Source organism: Papio anubis, chromosome 12 (genome assembly GCF_008728515.1).
Source record: "Papio anubis isolate 15944 chromosome 12, Panubis1.0, whole genome shotgun sequence".
Classification (NCBI taxonomy): Eukaryota; Metazoa; Chordata; class Mammalia; order Primates; family Cercopithecidae; genus Papio; species Papio anubis.
In genome coordinates, this window is record NC_044987.1 from 78,468,940 (window position 1) to 78,491,234 (window position 22,295).

General features: G+C 35.8%; 1 protein-coding gene across 4 annotated transcripts in view; it reads left to right on the forward strand.

The window, feature by feature from the left end:
• ZDHHC13 (zinc finger DHHC-type palmitoyltransferase 13) overlaps window positions 1-22,295 on the forward strand; it is a 54,065-nt gene that overhangs the window by 20,718 nt on the left and 11,052 nt on the right. For all 4 annotated transcript variants that reach the window (XM_003910139.3, XM_009186440.4, XM_017948561.3 and 1 more), the window contains 11 exons: window positions 2,361-2,483; window positions 3,777-3,854; window positions 5,377-5,521; window positions 6,921-6,985; window positions 8,640-8,802; window positions 9,041-9,166; window positions 12,266-12,399; window positions 15,413-15,513; window positions 20,319-20,443; window positions 21,308-21,370; window positions 22,060-22,153. In XM_003910139.3, coding sequence (XP_003910188.2) covers window positions 2,361-2,483; window positions 3,777-3,854; window positions 5,377-5,521; window positions 6,921-6,985; window positions 8,640-8,802; window positions 9,041-9,166; window positions 12,266-12,399; window positions 15,413-15,513; window positions 20,319-20,443; window positions 21,308-21,370; window positions 22,060-22,153 — 1,217 coding nt within the window. The remainder of the gene's footprint in view (window positions 1-2,360; window positions 2,484-3,776; window positions 3,855-5,376; window positions 5,522-6,920; window positions 6,986-8,639; window positions 8,803-9,040; window positions 9,167-12,265; window positions 12,400-15,412; window positions 15,514-20,318; window positions 20,444-21,307; window positions 21,371-22,059; window positions 22,154-22,295) is intronic.

Consider the following 22,295-nt stretch of genomic DNA (forward strand, 5'->3'; position numbering starts at 1 on the left):
ATTATTTGATATTGTTTATCTTTTATTTATACAATGATGAGTGTTTCTTAAGGTAAATGTTTGCTTTAATTAGGATGGAAACATTTAAATCTTTCCCTGTTGCCCATGAAACTCTTAAGATAAATGTCAGAAATTAGGCTTTTTTTAAAGGGAATCTCAGTAAAAACTCACATTTTATGTCTTTCCTAAAATTTTCTTCAGGTCCTGGACCTTCTCAGGTGGTTGTGGGGAGACCTGTAGGTAGTATTTGGGAAGGGCATAGAGAGCTAGGGTGTGTGTGTGTGTGTGTGTGTGTGTGTGTGTGTGTGTGTGTGTGTTTTCTAAACCAGCAAAATCTTTATGAATGTATATTCTTACTATGTTTCTCAAATAAAGGGAGTATTTCTTTTCCAGTAAAATGTTAAAGTTGACATTTAAAAGATGGAGAGTGGGCCGGGTGCTGTGACTTACACCTGTAATCCCAGCCCTTTGGGAGGCCGAGGTGGGTGGATCACAAGGTCAGGAGATCGAGCCCATCCTGACTAACATGGTGAAACCCCATCTCTACTAAAAGTACAAAAAATTAGCTGGGCGTGGTGGCAGATGCCTGTAGTCCCAGCTACTCGGGAAGCTGAGGCAGGAGAATGGCATGAACCCGGGAGGCGGAGCTTGCAGTGAGCTGAGATCAAGCCACTGCACTCCGGCCTGGGCGACAGAGCGAGACTCCATCTCAAAAAAAAAAAAACAAGATGGAGAGTGTAAATGTATGTGTGTCATTCTAAAATTTACTCTTTTAAAAATGCCAAAAAGACATACACACACACAAACACACACACATGCATAGTTTGGTAAGGCAGAAATTGTTCTAATTTACAGTGTGAGAAACAGACAATTCTGCTATTTGGTTTGGTTTTTTATCCTTGCGAGCTTATTGAAACTTTCAGGTACTTTTAAATAGAAATAAGTTTTAAAGAAAGTGCTAAAGGATCGGTTGGGACTTCATAGAAATATTGCTAATAAGCCAGGTGTGGTAGCTCACGCCTGTAATCCCAGCACTTTGGGAAGCCGAGGTGGGCAGATTACCTGAGGTCAGGAGTTCGAGACCAGGCTCGCTAATATGGTGAAACCTCATTTCTACTAAAAATACAAAAATTAGCCTCGTGTCATGACACACGCCTATAATCCCAGCTACCTGGGAGGATGAGGCAAGCGAATCGCTTCAACCCAGGAGACAGAGGTTGCAGTGAGCTGAGATCGTGCCACTGCACTCCAGCCTGGGCAAAAGCAAGACTCCATTTCAAAAAGAAAAAAAAAAAGAAATATTGCTAATAAATGATTTATCTCTTTATTCTCTATGAAATACCTCTTTTTAATGCTATAATAATTTGTCTACGAAATACCTCTTTTCAATGCTATACTATTTAACTGATTAACTAATAGTTAAATATCTTCCAAGCCCGTCATTCCTTTTCTATTCCTATTGCTTCTCTCTTACTTTAGGCTCTCATTGTCTCTCACCCGTATTTATTGCAATAACCTCTAAACTGGTATTTTACTCTCTGTCCTTACCCTGCTCTAAGCAGCTTCCATATTGCCTCCAATGCGATCTTTCTTAAAACTCAAAGTCTGAGTGCTTTCTTCTTTAAAACCCTTTATTGGTTTCCCATTGAACTGTAGATAAAGTCTAAACTTCATAGTGTAGCACAGAAGGCCCATGTGGTCCTTGCCTATTGCTTCTAACCTCATGTCTCACCATTCCCTCTCATGCTTTATGCTTTAGCAATGTTACACTGCTTTTATTTCTCTGAACATCCTTGTAGTTTCACATTTCTGATTTTTGTACATGCTTCTTCCTCTGCCTGAAATGCCTTTTGTCAGCCTATAAAATATAGCTTAGTTTCATCTCCTTCAGGAAGGGCTAATCATTTGTTCCTCTGCTATACCTATATTCTTTCCATATTTTGTTGTTGAATTTATCCCATTCCAAGTTTACTTTTAGTCTGTATCCTTTGTTGTGAGATTATTGCATAGGCTTGGTTTGATTCAGCGGTAAGATTATCGTCAGGAATCGGCAGGAGGTGTTTCTGGCACACAGTGGAGATCAGATGAAACGTACTGAAGGGAGGCAATGTAAGTTTAAAGTTTACTTATGGAAATCAAGTTCAACTCCAAAAAGATTAATCTGATCAGTAAGTAAACCAGGTTTTCTTTTGCTGTTTGGCTTTATACTGTGTCCTCTCTGTGCATGTCTTTGTTAATTATTATATTTCTCTATTGAGTGAAAGGCAGTTTGGATAATGAAAAGATACAGTAAAATGAAGAAATTTTGATATTTGAAATGATTTTAATGGTATCAATTATGCTTTTTTTTCTTATTTGAGATACGGGATTTTTGAACGATGTAAAGAGTTGGTAGAAGCAGGATATGATGTCAGGCAACCAGATAAAGAAAATGTGTCACTTCTTCATTGGGCTGCTATTAACAACAGACTGGATCTTGTAAAGTAAGATGGGATATATGTGTGTTAATTGTGAATTTATAATTTTAGACCTCTCCTTCATTTATCTTTTTCTTTAAGTACGAGTATTGAATCATGTGTAATCCTCGTGTGAAAGAACACCTGAAACTTTTCCTGCCACACATGTTGGTTATTATAAAGTTGAAAAGGACCTTAGAGACCATGCCTGGTTGATCCAAAAAGGAAAATTAGAGATAAAGCCAAGGGGGCCAATCATAAAGTTTAGGAAGTAAAAGTGAATACTTTTTTAAAAAGGAAAAGCATAATAAACTTTTTCAGAATAGAATGGGAAGTCTCATCTAGTTTAGAAGAAACATTGAAATATTTTACATGTTAACACCACGAAGAATAGATAGGTAGGAAATATAACCATTTTTAAAAAACTAAATATGGAATATACTTTTAAGTGGGCATGTATTGGATTGTATAAAATATTTCCCCTTCATAAAGCAGTAATGCCTACCCATTGTTTCTTTCAAACAGCTTAACATGTAAAATGTACATTTGTATGTGAATGTGTGTATATTTTGTGTTTTAGGATTAGATATTTAAAATCTTTAAAGTTTAAGAAATTTATTAAGGTTTAAAATGTTCTAACACACATGAATACTCACAGGCAAAATCCTCTTCTGTGGAAATAAACTGGCATGGTATTTAGATAATACGATGTATGAAGCTCAACTTTGAAGTAATGAGACTAATTCCTATAAACCGTAGAAGAAAATCAGTCTCATTACTTTATATGTCCACCTTATACAGTGCCTCTCATCTCTGTCTCCCAAATGCAGGGCAAAACACTCAAAATGTCTAACTTTTCCAAAAGGATTTTAAATTAATTCTTTACTACTTACTTTTAAAATTCAGTCCCACATAGTAATTCTGCTTTTAACCTGTTGAAGGTGACATAATTTTACCTTTCTCCTTCCAGTCAAGTAAGAATATCTGCCTGATCCTAAACCTTTTGAATATAAACAATTTCAAGAGTGCTGCAGTAGTTAGACTATGCAGAGAGTAGTTATGATGTGTTTGGTATGTAAGTTATAATGGAATGCCAATTACAGCAGGACTAATTACTTACATCCTAAGAATGTTTCATCAGGGATTTGTCTGATTCTGCCATGTGAACCTTTCGTATTTCTATAGATCTGGGTGTTTTAGGGATATTACTATCATAATTTGTTCTCCAACGTATTTTTACTATGAAAAAATTAGTATTTTCTTTTTCAATATGAAGCTTAAGTTTCAAATCTTATTTTCATTTGTGTCTGCTTTTAACAGGTTTTATATTTCAAAAGGTGCTGTTGTAGATCAGTTGGGTGGAGATTTAAATTCAACTCCTCTTCACTGGGCCATCCGGTAAGGTTTCTTTGAATGCTGAAATTAAATAGCCACATGTAACTAGTGGTCACCATATCGAAAATCAGTTATAGACAATTTGAAAGACTGTCTTTTCTTTTTTTTTGCTCCCTTTATTTAAAAATAAATTACAGTTTTAAAGGTTTTGCAGAAAGAATGTTTTTGATATTTAATTTAGAGCTCCATTATAATTATCCAACTCAAATATGTATATTATAGTTTATTTTTTGTAATTAGAATAAATAATTTTCATACTTGATAACATAAATAAAAGTAGTAGTTCAGTGAACTGCAGACTCAATCAGTTCAGGCTTATGACAGATGTCTATTCAGAAACCTACGATTTTATTTCACAGTCAGTTTCCTCTGAAATGTAAAGTATTTCTCTATGTCTCAGGGCCAAATGAGTCACCTCTTTTACAAGTTGTTGCAGGATTAACAAGAAATTTCGAGTAGGTCAACTTAGAACATTTATGTTGTGTGGTCACTCTCCTCTTTTTTCTGTTGTATATTGGTCATCTGAAACTGAAGTTAATAAGTCTTGAATACTTACCAGTTTCTTTTTTTAATTTAAACTCCACTCTCGGTGGTTGGTGGGGTTGACAGGAATCTGAAACTGAAGTGAAAAATTGTTCATGTAAGTCAAGGAGTTGAATCTTTTCTCCATAGCCAAGAGTTTTGAAGCTCTAGGGTTAATTCATGCCCCTTAAGCTACTGAGGTACAGTACTTTACATGAAAAATGAACCAGAGTCAAGCTTAAGAAAAGCATATGAATATATAGTTCTTAATATTATCACAGTAAACCCACAGTTTATGAATATTATATTTCTGTATATCTGGCTTATGATTTTTTGATTTTTAAAATGACAGGGATGTCTAAGTGGTCTTAGAATCTTCATCGTTAGCATGTCATAAAAAATTATTATTTACATTTGGTAATATAAGGTTTAAGGTAGATTGGGAAGTTATCAAGTTTATCACTTGCACTCAAGAATGATTATCCAGGCTGGGCACCGTGGCTCACACCTGTAATCCCAGCAGTTCGGGAGGCTGAGGCAGGCAGATCATGAGGTCAGGAGATCAAGACAATCCTGGCTCACACGGTGAAACCCCATCTCTACTAAAAATACAAAAAATTAGCCAGCGTGGTGGCATGCGCCTGTAGTCCCAGCTACTTGGGAAGTTGAGGCAGGAGAACCGTTTGGACCTGGGCGGCAGATGTTGCAGTGAGCCGAGATCTTGCCACTGCACTCCAGCCTGGGTGACAGAGTGAGACTCCGTCTCAAAAAAAAAAAAAAAAAACCCAAGAATGATTATTCATATAGTTCTAAGTTTGCAGCATCTAATCTAAGTAAAAAACGTTTGGACAATCACCATTGTTTCAAAAATCTTACTGTCTTACTGTTAGGAAGTATTTTTTATATGTAACCAAAATCCCTCGTGTCTTAGGAATATCAGCTTCTCCCTGACTTTTTGCTTTTTCTGCATGCTACAGAATGGCTTTTTGTCTTCTATTTGCAGACAAGGACATTTACCTATGGTCATATTATTACTCCAGCATGGTGCAGACCCCACTCTCATTGATGGAGAGGGATTCAGCAGCATCCACCTGGCAGTATTGTTTCAACACATGCCTATTATAGCATATCTCATCTCAAAGGGACAGGTATATTCTCAAATGTGTCTTACACTCCAGCTTTTATCATCTGAAAAGGTTGGGGAAATTATTAGTAGTAGTCTCTTCTCATTTTTAAGGTGGAGGTTAATGGATATCCAGATATTCAGATATTAGCCTGGGTACATTTAGCTATTGAATACTGCTTTCCAGCTTCGTGGGAGGGAAAAGGACAGGTCATTTAGCTCAGTAACGTATAATAGATGTTTCTGAAACTTGTAAGCTGGTAATAGTTTTTCTTATGAACCCAGTAATTTGCAGAGTTTTTCAAAAACATGACTTCAAAGCCTGTATTTTTCTTCTAGTTGAATATAAAAATGGTAGTCAAATCACTAAATTAACCCATCATTTGCTTTCATTATTTGAGCCCAAATGGGAGGCCAATTTGAATGCATGTTTCTTATTGTTTTCTAAAGTAATTCCATGAAAATTGACTTGCCTTGAGAGGCACAGGTTAAATTATAGGTTATTGTCAGTTTAAATGTCAATTATACTTGCCTGGAATATGTTTTCCGGTAGCAAAGTGGTTTATGTATTAGCAGACTTTCCTGTAAAAGGCATGAAAACGTGTTTGCACAAATGCTGTTAGAATGGTTGTACTCCCTTTAAATAAGCACTTTCTCTCAGACTTAGCTGATTGAAGTAGAATTATAACCTCCTAGGTTTCATTGTTGGAAAAATATAAATATATGAAGAAGAGTCCTGTCTGCTTCTCTTTGGGCCCCTTCCCAAGTCCTAGTCCTCCAAGGCCCATAAGAATCTTCAGAAGCTGAAACTCTTTTTCTTTGGCTTAGCTGAAACCATTGTTGTATACCTTAAACCTAGACTTGTCTTATTAAAAGGATTATATCCTCATGGAAATATGATTTCCTTTTTTTTTTTTTTCTGTATTCCAGAAAACAGAAAGGAAATTTTCACTGTTTAAAACTTAGTATGTTAAGTCCAGAAAGAAAAGTTTGCCTCAGAAGATAGGGAGTTCACTATTTACTGGAATTGTTTGAGTAGATACTGAATGACTTTGTATAAGAATTGATAATGTGAATTAATGTGTCAACTAAGGTCTCAACTAGGTGACTTTTAAGGCCTCTACCATCTCTTGTATTTAATGGTAGCTATGAACATTTTACTCTTTCCCTTAGCTGTCTGTGTTCACATCATGTAACACTTTACATTATATATTCAGATTTTCTTTTTAAAAATATTTTGTAGAAATCCATGGATTTTTACCCTATGGAAGTAGAGCAGAGCATTCTTTTTATCAAATGATATTTGAACCCTTCATGTAGAAATAATGGTGGTACTGAATGTATTAAAGAAATATTTCTATTACGAGAACAAATAGACTTTTGAATGTATTTACAGTTATGCTAATTGTCTTCTTTTTGAATAGAGTGTGAATATGACAGCTGTAAATGGCCAGACACCTCTCATGTTATCAGCTTACAAAGTAATTGGGTGAGTTTAATTTAATCACCTCAATCTGATTCTGGTTCCAAGTATTTCTTTTCTGTGTGTGTAATTTTGAGTATCTCTGTCTATGTGAGATGATAGTACATTGAAGAAAACAGTATTTTCCACACTGAGACTGTGATAATCGACTTTTAAGATAGTTAGAAAAGCAGCATTGAAATACATTTTCTCTTTTCTGATAGCTTTGGCAAAAAGTTTGAAAGCTACTAATAAGAAAAAAATTTCCTTACCTAACAAGTAGATATACCTTGACAAATACTTGTTAACATGACTTGTATTTCTTCCTTTGCCTTTAAGAAAAATGGCTATAATTTTAAATGTTCTCGTAATTTAAAATCTGATAAGTCTGCTTTCTGGAAAATATTAAATTTTGAGATTCTCTGACATCAGTCTTGTCTGCTTTGAAAATATAACTGAAGCCGGGCGCGGTGGCTCAAGCCTGTAATCCCAGCACTTTGGGAGGCTGAGACGGGCGGATCACAAGGTCAGGAGATCGAGACCATCCTGGCTAACACGGTGAAACCCCGTCTCTACTAAAAAATACAAAAAACTAGCCGGGCGAGGTGGTGGGCGCCTGTGGTCCCAGCTACTCCGGAGGCTGAGGCAGGAGAATGGCGTAAACCCGGGAGGCGGAGCTTGCAGTGAGCTGAGATCCGGCCACTGCACTCCAGCCTGGGCGACAGAGCCAGACTCCGTCTCAAAAAAAAAAAAAAAAAAAAAAGAAAATATAACTGAAAAGAGTCTTTTTGTGTGTTCAGATTAAGCACTTACATATTTAAGTTTTTCTGTGTATTTCTATAAACACATGATTAATGACACTGTATAATTCAACTTCTGGTATTTAAGCAAATACTTGTGACAGTTCTCACTTTAGCAGTTTGTTTCTATGTTGTATTGAATCTCTGATTTTGCTTGTACTTAGGACTTCTCTTCTAGGAACCATGTTAGTTCTAATGCTATTTCCTTTTTGTTCATGGTAGGATTGGAGGTAGAATTTTATTAAAAAGCATTTTGTCTTTGCTGGTAAATCTGAAGTCAGGTATAATCTCTATAAAGATGTTGATGGAATAAATAAAGTAGAATATTGTTTTATTAAAATAATCTCTTCAGTGGTCATGAAGGAAGGAAAGGTATTGGTAAAGTAAAAATATTTTACTGAATTCTGTCTTTTAGTCCATAACTTTCTAAGATTCACAAATATTATAGGACATAATTTTTACCTGCTTTATTTAACAGTTGATTTGATAGTATGAAGTTAGCTCCTCAACTAAAACATACATTTAGTCTTTAATTGAATAAATAGCATAGCATTTAATATTGGCTGAAGTTAAATCTATAATTCAGAGACAAGTGTTAGCAAATAGAACAATATGAAAGGAAAAGTTTGAAAAACAGAAGCAGTTATTTCACTGCATTGTTAAAATTGTCTATATAGCATGTCATTTAATAGATGTCTTTTTTTTTTTGGAATCTCCTATTAGTACCTAGAATATAAGTCAGTACAAAGAAGTTTCTCAGTTCTGAATACTTAACTGAATGGTTAATTGATGGCATTATCTTAAAGGATTCATAATTTGCATTTACTCCTTAAGTCATCATCTCTGTTAATGCCTCTTGGTATTTTATTATTTTGAGACAGGCCAGAACCAACTGGATTTCTTTTAAAGTTTAATCCTTCTCTCAATGTGGTTGATAAAATACACCAAAACACTCCACTTCACTGGGCAGTTGCAGCAGGAAATGTTACTGCAGTTGATAAGCTTTTGGAAGCTGGTTCTAGCCTGGATATCCAGAATGTTAAGGTATGGCCAGGTATTTATCTCCCTTAGTTTATTATATCTTGAGTTAGAAGACTGATAAATTCACATAAAGATGAGCTATATATTTGTTTTCAGTTACCCCAAGATAGATATAAATGATAATAGCTGGCTATTCTTGGAATAGTGTATTGAGTCTATGATTCTGGTAAGTTTAAAAAAAGTTTAGCACTCATAATATATTAAAAATATTTTTAAACTTTTTACCCCACTCTTTTTTAAGGGAGAAACACCTCTTGATATGGCTCTACAAAACAAAAATCAGCTCATTATTCATATGCTAAAAACGGAAGCCAAAATGAGAACCAACCAAAAGTTCAGACTTTGGAGGTGGCTGCAGAAATGCGAGGTATTTTCATTTGGGGTCTTTTCTGTGGGATAGATGACTTTTTTGTTCTTTTGCTTTTGTTTATTTAGGCATCAGAAGAAACCAGAGAGTTGGCTTTTTGCTGCATTATGTCTGCTGACTATATCTTTCCCCTGTATCCTGTTGCCCAAAGTTGGAAATTTGGCACTTTCATTGGCTGTTTATTGTTGGTCCTCAACTAGATGCTCTAAAACTGCATGTTACCTTATGAATAGTATTATGTACTTCCACATTTATTTAATGAGTGTATTGAAATGCAAAAGGTTTTGATTTTTAGAGACACAATGGGAAAAACACCATGTTGCAAAGAGTTTTATAGAAGCTTGTAGGAACAGCTTATTCCTTACTAAATTTTTATTTCTCAAAAAGAAAATAATAACAGTTACAGTGTTGCCTTAGAATCATGAGGACTTTAAAAATGATAGTGTTGCAAACTTTAGGCATATGATGTCACTTCATAAAAGAAAACACTGGAATTTTGAGAGATTAAACCCAAATTTTATTCATTTTTTTAGCTTAGCAGTTCTGAGTGGTGTTCCTCTAAACTTTAAAATGAACTGAATAATGGAAAATGTTAGAAACTTCAGCTTATTCTCATGAATAACAAAATCTAAGTCATAGAAGTGAATACTATTTAAATTGTTAAAATGGGACATTGGATTGATTCCACTGTCTCTAGTGTTTTCAAATATGATACCATCATCTTATTAATAATAATTAGTAATTATACTTTGATAGTGATTCTAAATTAGGAGATACCATATTCTTATGTAGAGGATCATCATGAATGCTATACTGCTTTTGCATTAGGCATGTGGAGTGGGGAGAGGAAGAAATATTGGTTACTCCTCAGTATCCTTTGCCAGCTCCTCCACTTCTTCCCCATCTCTTGTTGGTAGGGTGCCCCAGGATTTTGTTATTGAACTTCTTTGCTATTTATTCATTCCCTAAATGTCATCTATATGTTGATAACTCCCATATTTGTCTCTCTAGTCTAGACCTTTCCATACTCATATATCAAATTACCTACTTGATTCATCCACTTTGATGTCTAATAGGCATCTTCTGATACCCTCCCCACCCTTCCCCTGACTAAACCAAACCTTCCCCATCTCAGTAGCTGGTAACTCCGGCATTCCTCTGTCTTCACCTTTTTTTTTTTTTTTGTCATACCACATATGCAGTCCATTAGAAAGATGTGTTGACCAGTTCAGCCTTCAGTTTATATCCAGAATCTGACCCCTTCTTACCACTCTACCAGTGCCATGTTGGTTCAGCAGATGAATCTAAAATGTAAGTCAAGTCATGTCACTTATCAGCTCACATTCCTATGATGTCTCCTCATTTCTCCCAGAGTAAAAGCAAAGTCTTTATGATGGCCTCTAAGGCCCTTTGTCATCCAGGTTTTTATATACTATAAAATTGACTTAGCATATTTATCTGTCTATCTTCCCCAGCTAGAATTTAAGTGAGAAAAAGATCTTAAATTCATTGATGTGTCCCAAGTGCCTAGAATAGTACCTTGTATATAATATGCCCTCAAGTATTTGTTGAATGAATAGTGCAGCTTGTCTGTAAGAGTGTTATATCTAGGATTTAGAATTTTGAGATCCATATTTAATTCTTATCTCTGTTCTGAGATTATGTTGCTAGGAGATTCTAAATTTAAATTTAAAAAAATCTAAACTAGCCCATTTTGTGTCATTATGCCAATTGGAATTGGAAACATTTTAAAGATTTAATGTCATTTGAAATTATCCACTCCTAGATATGACTTAGAGAAGTGAAAATGGAAGAAGAAAGAAGGAAGCCCTGCTTGCTTTCAAGGTTCTCATATCTTGTCATTAAAGACTGCATTGCACAAACACGAGGCCCAGCTTCAATTCAGTCAAACTGTTGTTTCATAGAAGGTTCATTCTTTTAACTTTGCCAAAATAAACCTGAATTAGTAGCATCACGAGGACATATTTTAATCTTTGATCTCCATGTGACATTTGACCCTGAGAACATCCCCCTTCTCGAAACTCCCTTCCCTGGATTCCCTGAAACCTTTCTTTCTGCCGATTCTGATCCTGCCTTTCTGGTCGGTTGTTCTTGGTTATTTTTGGCGACTTTGCTTTTTTCCCTTTAAGTGTTTGTTTTGGCTAAGATTCTGCCCCCTTTCTACCTGCACACAGTCTTTGGGATGTTATTCACTCATGGCTTTACCACCTATGTACTGATAAATTTCAAGTCTTCCAGAATGCTAAACCTACTTTTGACTGCCTGCTGGATGTCTCCTAGATGTCCATAGGCATTTAAAATTCTACATTCTCCAAACATAGCTCATCTTTTCTGCAGACCTATTGCATCTGACCTTCTCCATTAGGGATGGCATGATGCAGTGCCCAGGTTGGAGTTCTTATAGTTCCCTCATTGAGTCTTGTGTATTAATTTCTATGTAGTCCCTTGAACTTGCTTTATGCTTTCCAATATAGAATACTGTTTGCAAGAAGTTATTTTGAAAAATCTTAGCTTTCATTAACAGTTTTCTAAAAGACCACCATTTCTTCTAGAGAAGAAAAGCAAAACAAAATATGTTTAAGCAACATTTTATAAAATGTAGGGCTTTTAAAAGATTGTTTCCCACTTTGGGAGGCTGAGGCGGTGGATCGCCTGAGGTCAGAAGTTCAAGACCAGCCTGGTCAACATGGTGAAACCCCATCTCTAATAAATATACAAAAATTAGCCAGGCATGGTGATGGGTTCCTGTAATATTACCCAGATACTCGGGAGGCTGAGGCAGGAGAATTGCTTGAACCGGGGAGTTGCAGTGAGCCATGATCACACCATTGCGTTCCAGCCTGGGCAACAAGAGTAAAACTTCATCTTAGGAAAAAAAGAAAAAAGATTGTTTCCAAGATGTACAATCTCTCAAACCTCAGATTTATCAATCAGCAATTTTGGAGGAGAATTTTGTGTTAGTTCTGTTGTTGTATTAATTGTTATTCTATACTTTGGAAGTAGTTCTCATATTACACTATTATTAGATACTTAAGAGGTGAAATCCATAAAGTTCTAAAATTCTGAATCTTTTAATAGCTCTTCCTGCTGCTGATGCTTTCTGTGATTACCATGTGGGCTGTTGGATACATATTGGACTTCAATTCAGATTCTTGGCTTTTAAAAGGATGTCTTCTAGTAACATTGTTTTTTCTGACATCTTTGTTTCCAAGGTGTGTATGTTAATTTTTGCAAGACTGGTTATTGTGTTTCTGATTTTATTTCTTATTTCTGTTGTTGGTTAGCTGGAGTCACAGATTTTTATCATGCTGTAAATATTATTCACCATTTAACAGCATCCTGAGGGTGGACGGGAGGAAAGAGCTTTGGTAGCATATGATTTGGCTGAAAGCAAATTGCTCAACCGAGTAACTTGGTTGACTTGACAGTTGGTGGAAAATAAATATCCTGGGTCACATTTTAATTGTTATTTTTGGTGAATGATGGGGAGATGTTTGTAATCATTTCATAATTATTCAAGATTTTGTAATCGTCTTGAAGCATTTTTGCTCATTTTTCAGAAATTTTGTTTCCTTTTTCTAAATTTATTTTAAGCTAGTTATTTTTGCTGTCAGTCATTTTTAGTTGAATTAAATTTTGGGAGGTTATAAAATAGTAAATACGGTATGGTTTTATTTTTAGGACAATATTCATACATGATTATATATAGTTAATGGTTAAGAGTCAGACTGCTTGAATTCAAGTCAAGCTTTACCACATAACAGTCTGACGTTGAACAAGTTGCTATAAAATGAGGGTTAACTGTCGTGATAATGCCTGCCTCATGGTTAACACATATAAATGCATAGAGCTATAGCTGACACATAGTACTCAATAATCATATCACCCCCCCATCTCTTCTTCTCTCTTTCCTTTCTCAATAAAATGGCATCCAGTTCCTCAAATGAATATGGGTGTCATGCTTGGATTACTGTCATCCTCTCCTCACCTCCCATGTCCAACCCATTATCACGTGTTCCCTGCCTGCCTCTCTCCATCTCCACAACTCGCATCCTAGACCAAGTCTCCTCACAGGTCTCCTGACTTCTTATCCCCCTAGAGTTTACCCCCACTTAGCAATCAAGGGAGTCTTTTAAAAAGCAGGTAAGTTCTTTCTTTTCTCCCTGCTTAAAGCCCTCTAGTAACTTTTTCTTGTACTCAGAACAAAATCCACACTCCTTGCCTATGGGATATTATGTGATTTATTCCCTCCCCAGCAACTTCCTCTCTTCCCCTTCTCCTCACTGCACTGTACATTCTTTCTCACACATCAGGCTCATTCCCACCTGGGGCCTTGGCCCTTGCTTGGGTCTTTGTCTGAAGTATTCTGACACCTTATCTTTTCATAGCTGGATATGTCATTCAGGCCTCTCAGTTCAGCTGTCACCTGCTTAGTGAGGCCGTTCCCGACTGACGCTGCTGCATCCCTGTTTTATTTTCTTCTAGCGCTTAATCACTTCCCTGCAATGTAAAGCCCATAAAAGCAGGAAACTTGTCTCTGCTGTTAAGCATTTTCATTCACTGAATGAAAGAAAAATGTAATGATGTTGATCCATAGAAAAGGATCTGAAAGGAAATATAGGGTTGCTCTTTGCATGTTATGATTATGAGTATTCCTCTGTCTTTCTGTTGATTGCCAACATTCTCTGGCATAAGCATGTCCTGCTTTTGTCATAAGAGCAAATGAAGTATTAGAGGAATCTTACTACTGTATCACCCAAGAGCGGGACAATAGTCTGGAAATGAATTAGAATATAAATGTAATGTGAGAACTCAAATTTCTGAAACATAGCAAAATGCCTAAAATTGTCTGCTATTCAGACAACTTGTAACTTAGAGATATTTATTCACTTTCCACTAATTGGATTAACTCATGCTCTAAATAAATTTTAAGCCAAATCACCAACGATCAGAGTCATCACTCCTTTTTCAGAGAGGAAGCAAGGGCTGGTAATATCTACTCGCCTAGGACAGGAACATTTGAGATTGTGTTTGGTTATTCATTTATTGTAGTTGAAGCCTACATTATAAAAATGGGCACAATTCAAATGTGAGTCAAATGTATATGACAACTTTATTCATACATCCTTTATCTCTCATATTCCTCTATAGGGTCCCAATTTCATAGAGGAAAGCAACTGTAAACTATTATTATTATAGGGCAGTTGCTTATTGATCCAGGCTGTTAACCTGACACCTGTCAGGAATGGACACACAGTGGTAGAGACTCTTGTAAATTAATAGTTCATTGTATTATGTAATTGGTCAAATACATTTTTTGCTGTAAGATCTCCGACAGACCACACCCTGGAGGTTGCAAGGGCTTAATTTGGCCTATTTTGGCAGCATGTTGAGCATCTAAAGTTTGGACTCTTTAGTTCTTCTCAAATATGAACTTATCATAATTCTGGTTATGATCCTGGTAGCTAATTTTTTTTAACCCTTCATACCTATTGTTAACCATTGTTTTTTTCTGGAATAAATTTTAAAATATATTCAGGTAAACTATATTCATGCATAAGATGTCTGTAATGAGTACTTAGTGTAAAAGACGTTTTCTTTTGAAACTGCAGTATTTTGGGTAAATTATATGTGGACCTCAAGTTGCCTGTGACCCAAGTGAGATTGTTAATATTCTGAATGCCAGTATCATTTTTAGCCTTTGTGTATCTTTTTATATGAAGTGTCTACTTCTTAAGCTGATTATAGGATGAATGTGCTTAAGATTGTGTGCATCTGTATGCTTCACAAATATCATTCTAGTCTCTGGAAGAAAGCTTGTTAAATGTAAAGGTGAATCTCTATATAAATTTTTGCATTATAGTGTATTTAAAAATATATGCCAAAAAAGAAATAAAAGTATATGTCTCAATAGAAATACAAAAGATTCATTGAAAATATATATTAAATTGCTGTAGATTAAATATTGTATGAGTTGGTTAGAAGAACTAGAACATACACTTCTTGAGAGTCATTGTGCTTTAGTTTTCTCATGTGTAAAATGGGGGGATAATGTTGCATAACTCGGTTACCACATGGAAAGTGACACATAGTAAGCACTCAGTACGTGAAAGCTATTACTTTTGCTGCTGATATTATTATCACTACCATTATTATGTAGGGAAATTTAGAACTAAAATTAATACAAGTCATACTAATACCTTATATTTATCTTTTTTCTTTTAGGTTCTTGGTTGGGTATAAGAACCTTATATACTTACCAACAGCTTTTCTGCTAAGTTCCATTTTTTGGATATTTATGACTTGGTTCATCTTATTTTTTCCTGATATCCTTTAAGCATCAATTTTGATGCATATCTCATTTTGCCTTTAAAAAAGAGTAATGTCACTGTTAGGAATTTAGGTACTAGAAAAGGCCCAGGGAATGCAACTTATATTTGCATTCATTTAATGGTTCTAGATGAAGATGTTTAATGTTGAAAATCTACTTAATTCGAAAAGTAGTCTCAGAGTACATTATGGAAATGGTAAGTATCTAGTATTTATTACTCATAGGAGGGGAACAGTAGAATGTATTATTGTTTTACTTGTACCATAATTTGTTGGATTGTCTCGAGATTCCTTCAAGGTCAGATGTTTCTCATAACTTGGTCAGCAGTTACAGTTAATTTTAATACATTTTCTGAGTACCAAGATGGACTGCATGAAAGGGATATTGGGGAAAATATGGCTTCCTCAGTAATGGTAAGGGTTAGTGGTATTATCTAAGGCAATGATTCTCAATCCACAGTGAAAATAAATTTACTTTGCCACTCAACATATATGTAAAACAAAGACTGTACTCCTAATGTACTTTTTACCCTGTGGTGTTATTTCATCCCATTTCCTTTGTAAAAAATTTTAATCACGGCCCATTTAATTCTTTCATGACCTGCTAATGAATAGCAGCCTGAGATTAAAACAAAAACAAACAAACAAAAAAACTCATTCAGGAAATAGGTTTATTACTTGAGGATCAGGGCCTAGGACCAAGTCCAACTTAGGGGTTTATTGTTCTCTTAGTGTTTGCCAAGCCCTGTCACCTAGAAATGGGGAGAGGGGTTACTTGGGCTCTAACCATTTATGACTTCAGGTAGGTGGAAGGCATTTTCAATCTTCCCACCTCTTGCCGAACTCCTTCTTCCCTTCCAAGGAAGCTCTGATAGCCTTGCTTTGCTTATGGAGTAGGAGAAGAAGGAATGTTGTAGATGGAAATATACCTTTTAGTATATTCCTTCAAACTTCCACGTTACTTCTCTAGCATTTCCAAAAAGAAAGAACAGAGTGTTTATGGGAGGCGTGCATAAACTGAATTCAAGAATATTTTTTCCATAGGAATAAATGTGAAATGAGTTGGCCATGTGAGTTCTCAAAGTACATATGTCTACATCCATTATAGCATATTTTTGCTTTAATTCTCCTTTTGATTTTTGAGCATTATCTCTAATATTTTTCAGATTTCTTTAAATGAATGGCATGGTCATTTGGCTTTTTTCAGATTTTATTATCTCTTGTTTGTCTCATAATTACTGATTTGGTGGCAGTTTTTTAAGCACTAGCATTTTTACCACCACTTAATGAAGGCTTGGATGATATTATTATTATGATAGAAAAATACATGATATTATAAGTAGTCATGAGTGCATCAGATAACAGCACAAAATACAACAAAATCACTTGCAGAAGACCCAAAGCTCATAAATTCTAGGGTAATTGACATGATACAGAGGAAGGAAAGACAGCTGATATTTTTATTTACCAATCCATATGGCAGTGGAATAAAACAGTTTTAAAAATGTGTTTTGTGATAAATTTTTGAAATTTGAGAAACATGTCAGATTTTGCACAAAGCTTTTTCTATTGAATTATTTCAAATTTGTAGAATCAAAATTAACAAAAGAGAACTGATTTCCACAGCTAGACAGAATCTTAAGATGTTGGAATCAACAAGTTGGACTATTTTATTTGCTTGTACAACCTAAAGCCATTTGTTCTAGGCAACCATATGAACCTGCTACTTGTGAGGGCATGTAAGTCAGTAGGTGGCATACTTCACCATCAGAACAATGTTGTTCACACTAAATTTTAAATCTTGGAACTGCCTTGTGGATGAACTGAGATGCTGCCCTGGGTTTAAACTAGCTTTGTCTCAGGCTGCCATCTGGATTGAATAAGGGCATCTGCTTCCACAGATACTGGCCTATTAGGGGAAGATGTTCTGGGGCACTATGGAATAAGACAAAAGGATTTTGAGTTTTAGCTGTTTTTCAGACTAGTTATGTACCGTTGGGGCAAGGTACATAATTTCATCAAGCTTTAGTTTTTCTGTAAATTGGAGATAACAGAAACAAACTCATGGTGTGGCTGCAAGGATTACTATAAAGTGCTCACCAGAGTCCCCATGGCAAAATTGGTGTTCTATAAATATACCTAATATTTTGTTATTAGTTATTCTTATGAATAAAATCTAGATGGAAGGCTGCATGTTGAAACTAATTTCAAGGGCAATTCTAGGTTGGCTTCTAAGATGATCAGTTTCTTTTGGTACCTTTTATAAGTTCAGCAAGTAATGTCTTTGGCTTTTATGAGGGGGGACTGAGTACAATAAAATAGGACCTGATTGATGAATTTGAAGGTAAAATTCAAATCAGGAGATAAATGGTGGATCTCTGAATATTACGTTTGTGATATTGGCTGTAACTGTGTTAAGTTTAAGAGGGATAAATACATGTAAAGTCCCATACTGAGTTGCAGAAAATCAGCTGTACAAGTGCATGTTATGGTGAGCTATGACATAGCTTCTGGTCAAGTGCAAAGGAACCAGGAGCTTTGACTAAATGCTCAGTGTGGCTAGTGATGCCGCTGTCAAGGAAGCGAGTATATTCTCACATAGTATTACAAGGATTTGAGTGTCCAAGCAAAAGACAACAGCAGCTTCTCTGTTCTCTGCACTGGTGTTTGCTCTGTTTTGAATTATATCCTTTTAAAAGAGAGAATGATAAACGGGAGCATGAACAGAGAGGAACATGACCAGGAAACTGTTAAATAAGGACAGTGTTGCTATTTATCTTGGAAGTATGATCACTGTCTTCCAGTTTCAAGTGTTTGGAAGTCTATCATTTGGAAGCCAATGCACTATGAGGAATGGGCACTCAACAAAAATGTATTGAACAAATGAGAGGATAAGCTTATGTAGATTAGATCTAAAAGACAGCTACAGTACAGATCTAAAGGATCTAATGAATGAAAATCAGTTGGTTGAAGTTAGAGAAAGGCAAATTTTAGCTCCACTTTGAGAGGCTTAACTGTAAAAGTGTTACCAGCTTACTAGGAAGGCTGATGTGTCCGTAAACTATAGTCCAAGGTCTGAGTGCCACAAAAGCATTCTTAAATTCAGGGAAGGGAGAGAATCATTCTCTCTAGGGAATCAGAAAAGATTCCAAGGAAGGAGGGAAAATATAAGTTAGGTTTTAATGGCAGTTAGGACTTGGACACCCTAAAAGTGTGGTTTTAGAAGAAAATGAGAGGAAGTAGGGGACATTTTAGGTCAGTGAACCACACTGACAAGGGCACCGAAGCAAGGAATGTCTTCAGCTTTTATGTGAGGTGATAGGGTGCAATTCAGTTCACTTGGAGAGTGGGGATACGGTGATTCCCCTGCCATTTGTTTTGTAAGTTAACCAAAATAGGAGCCAAAAAGTCAGTCAGCTCAGCATGCAGAATCATTGCATTATGAAACTGAAGGTATTTTTGAGAACTGAATGTATATATTTTTGAGTCATATGTGTCAATCAGGATTTCATTAAAAAATTGTGATGTGATTCTTTAACAAAGGATCTTACCCTATGTACCTTTAATAGTGTCTTTCTGTGAACATGTACCTAATGTATAGGGAAATACTTTTATTTGGAATCTCTGAATCAACAGGGTTGTTTCTTTGAATGATTTTATTAATTCATTCTAAGTAAATGTTAAAATTGAATTTTACACAACTTCCCTGGACTCAACTCTTTCTTAAAGCTAGGCCCACCTGCAGATGAACTGTGATAAATTAAGCCAACAAGATTTATTCCTGCCTGTCTTAACCGGATGTGGTTGTGCTGTCTTTGTGGGTTAGAGCAGGGCTTCTTAAAGTTTAATGTGCATGTTGAAGCCCCTGGGGATTAAAACCCAGAGTCTGGTTCTGTAGGTCTAGGATGGGTCCTGAAGTTCTACTTTTCTAACAGGCTCCCGGGTGAAGTTGTGTCTGCAGGTCTTTGGACAACACTTTGAATAGAAAGGGTTTAGAGTATTTTGTGGTCACTTTTTCCACATTGAAGTTTGGCACAGGATAGCACGGCAGAACCTTGGAAGGTGGAGACAGTTACTTTGTCAATAATTATTTCAATTGGGCAAGGACGGTTGGTTTATTTCTGGTCTTACTGATTTACTGCTGCATGTTCATTTGTCATTCCTTGAAGCAAAATTTTACTTATTATACAGATAATTTGTATCACCTTAAAAACATTTCAATGCAGATAACATTTATCCATGAAACGCTTTTATCATAATTTATCCATAATATGTGACTTTCAATCATTTCACAAGGAGAGCAGTTTGTCTCTAAATTAACTCAGCCTAGTAAAAGGATTTGTTACTAAACTTTCAGTGGGAAACTTCTGCAAACATGTATCTAATATATAGGGAAATACTTTTATTTGGAATCTCTGAATCAAGAGGGTTGTTTCTTTGAATGATTTTGCTAAAATGATCAAAGAATATTTTTCCAGATGCTCACAGGAGAGCCACAATTACACCATTAGAGATAAATTTATTTGGTCTTAAGTGTTTGTCACTTTTCAGGATGTTCCTCATAAGTTGCAACTATTCCTATCAGTATTTAATGTGAGCTTCAACTAATAAGGAAGCATTAATTATTAGCCAAGTAGGAACAAATTCCAGTAGGATTAGAACATAGAATGGGAAGAGGTTTAGGGGCGGGGACATGTGTACATAAGGAAGGTGAAGTTCTTAGGCTCCAATGATGAAATTTGCTTACATAATTATATTATTTTTAAAGGAAGTTTGGTATATTCCTTAACTTGGCTTTAACATTTAGCAGGAGCCCCTTTCTATTTCAGCTTCATTTTCAGCATAGTAGCCTTTCTATACTTTTTCTATAAGACTTGGGCAACTGATCCAGGCTTCACTAAGGCTTCTGAAGAAGAAAAGAAAGTGGTGAGATTTCTTTGTTACTGATATTTTTAATAGGAGGGTTTGTAAACTTTAGAAAGTCATGTATGCAGATGTGTTGCTTTTTGTTATGGCTGCATGACATGTGGGGTGATATAGCAAAAATTAGATTTCCACTCTTACAGTTTTTTCGTTTATGTATATGAAAGTTTTAACACGTATTTTTATTTTCTGTTAAAGTAATACCCCACCAAGACTTTTTCAGATGTGATTCCTTTTAGGAATATGATCTCCTGCTTCCTTGTAATAACATTTTCATAATGGTCATTTAGCTTACATTTCCCCACTTAATAAATGAAGAGTAACTAGTCAGTGACCAGGGAGAGTCCTTCTGCTTATTGGCTGAGGAAATGCCCCTTCTCTTCCTCAAATGTGAAGTTCTCAGATGACATGGCATGTTTTCCGTTGCTCATGAATGTTTGGAAGTTGGAGAATGTTGTCTGTTACCTAAAGCCCGTGTTCCTGAAAGACCCAGCCCTTGGTGCTTGTAACTTTCAGTTTTGATGTATACTGGTGGGTTTTTCTTTTTTAATGGGTGTGTATATGTGCATATTTATTTTTCTCTAGCAGATCATAACTGTGAGATGATTGCCATTCACAGAGATGAGGTGATAGGCGGGAGTGATGGGGTGGTATAATTTTTACGCATCCTAATTTATTAGCTGTTGGTTGAAAATGCAACCTTGAAGAGTCACCTCATTTCAAGCACAGAATGATTTGGTGGCAAGTATTCCAAATTGCTTTTCTGACTACTTCAGCTTGGAGCAAGAGCTGTGAGAATGGTATATAACTGTGCATAATACATTTTCCAATAAAAAGTGATAATAGGTCAAACTTCATGTCTTTCAGAATATCATCACCCTTGCAGAAACTGGCTGTCTGGACTTCAGAACATTTTGTACATCATGTCTTGTGAGTTTTTTCTTTATAATTTTTTTCCATAGTGAGAGCAAATTCTTGGTAATGTTGCTCATGTAAGCATTTGTCAGATCTTCATGGTATATTTATACACCTTTGTTTTTACCCATTTCTAATTTTACATTCCTGTCTGAACAGCTTTCTGTCTTGAACATATGGAAGAATGATGTTTATAATCTCTTGAAGTTGTCTCTGGTTACATCTCTCTGTGGATTATCCATTGTGTGTTTTATTTGCTTTTCTCTGTCATGAAGCATATATTAGAACTAACTTCAAATCAGAGGCTCATAATGACCTTAGAAACCACTTAGTGAAACCTCTCATTTTGCAATTGAGGAATCAAGGGAGGAAGTAAATTCTCCCAAATTATTGGTGCCGCTAAAAATGGAACTTGGGTTTCCTTCTCTTAGTTCTGTGCTTATTTTGCTCTGTGGTACTGCCTCATTTCCACTTAGCCAGTGTGAACAGGCTCTGGAATTCAGATCCCACTGAGTGATGTCCTAATCAAAGTAGACATATGGAAGTAAATACTAATAAGGCATTCCGCAGCCTCTGTGTGAATTGATGGTCTGTTTAGGATTTGTGCCAATGCCTTTGTGACCTCAAGTTAAAATTTTGCTTGTGATTTGTTACCACTTTGAGACACTGGTTTTTGCTTAGGCCTATCTTGATTGCCCACTTAGATAAGGAAGCCATTAAGGTCACTCCATTGCCATGTATGCAACTACTGTGTGGCTCGATATGATCAGCACTGCCTGTGGACTGGACGGTGCATAGGTGAGAGATTTAATTTTTCAATTACTACTATGAAGTTAAGCATATGTTTAGTTATGACTCGCAGAAAAAGTGGAAGGGCATCCTAGGGCTCCACTTTCAATATTCCAATAGCAATGAGCCCATACATCATTATTATGCTACA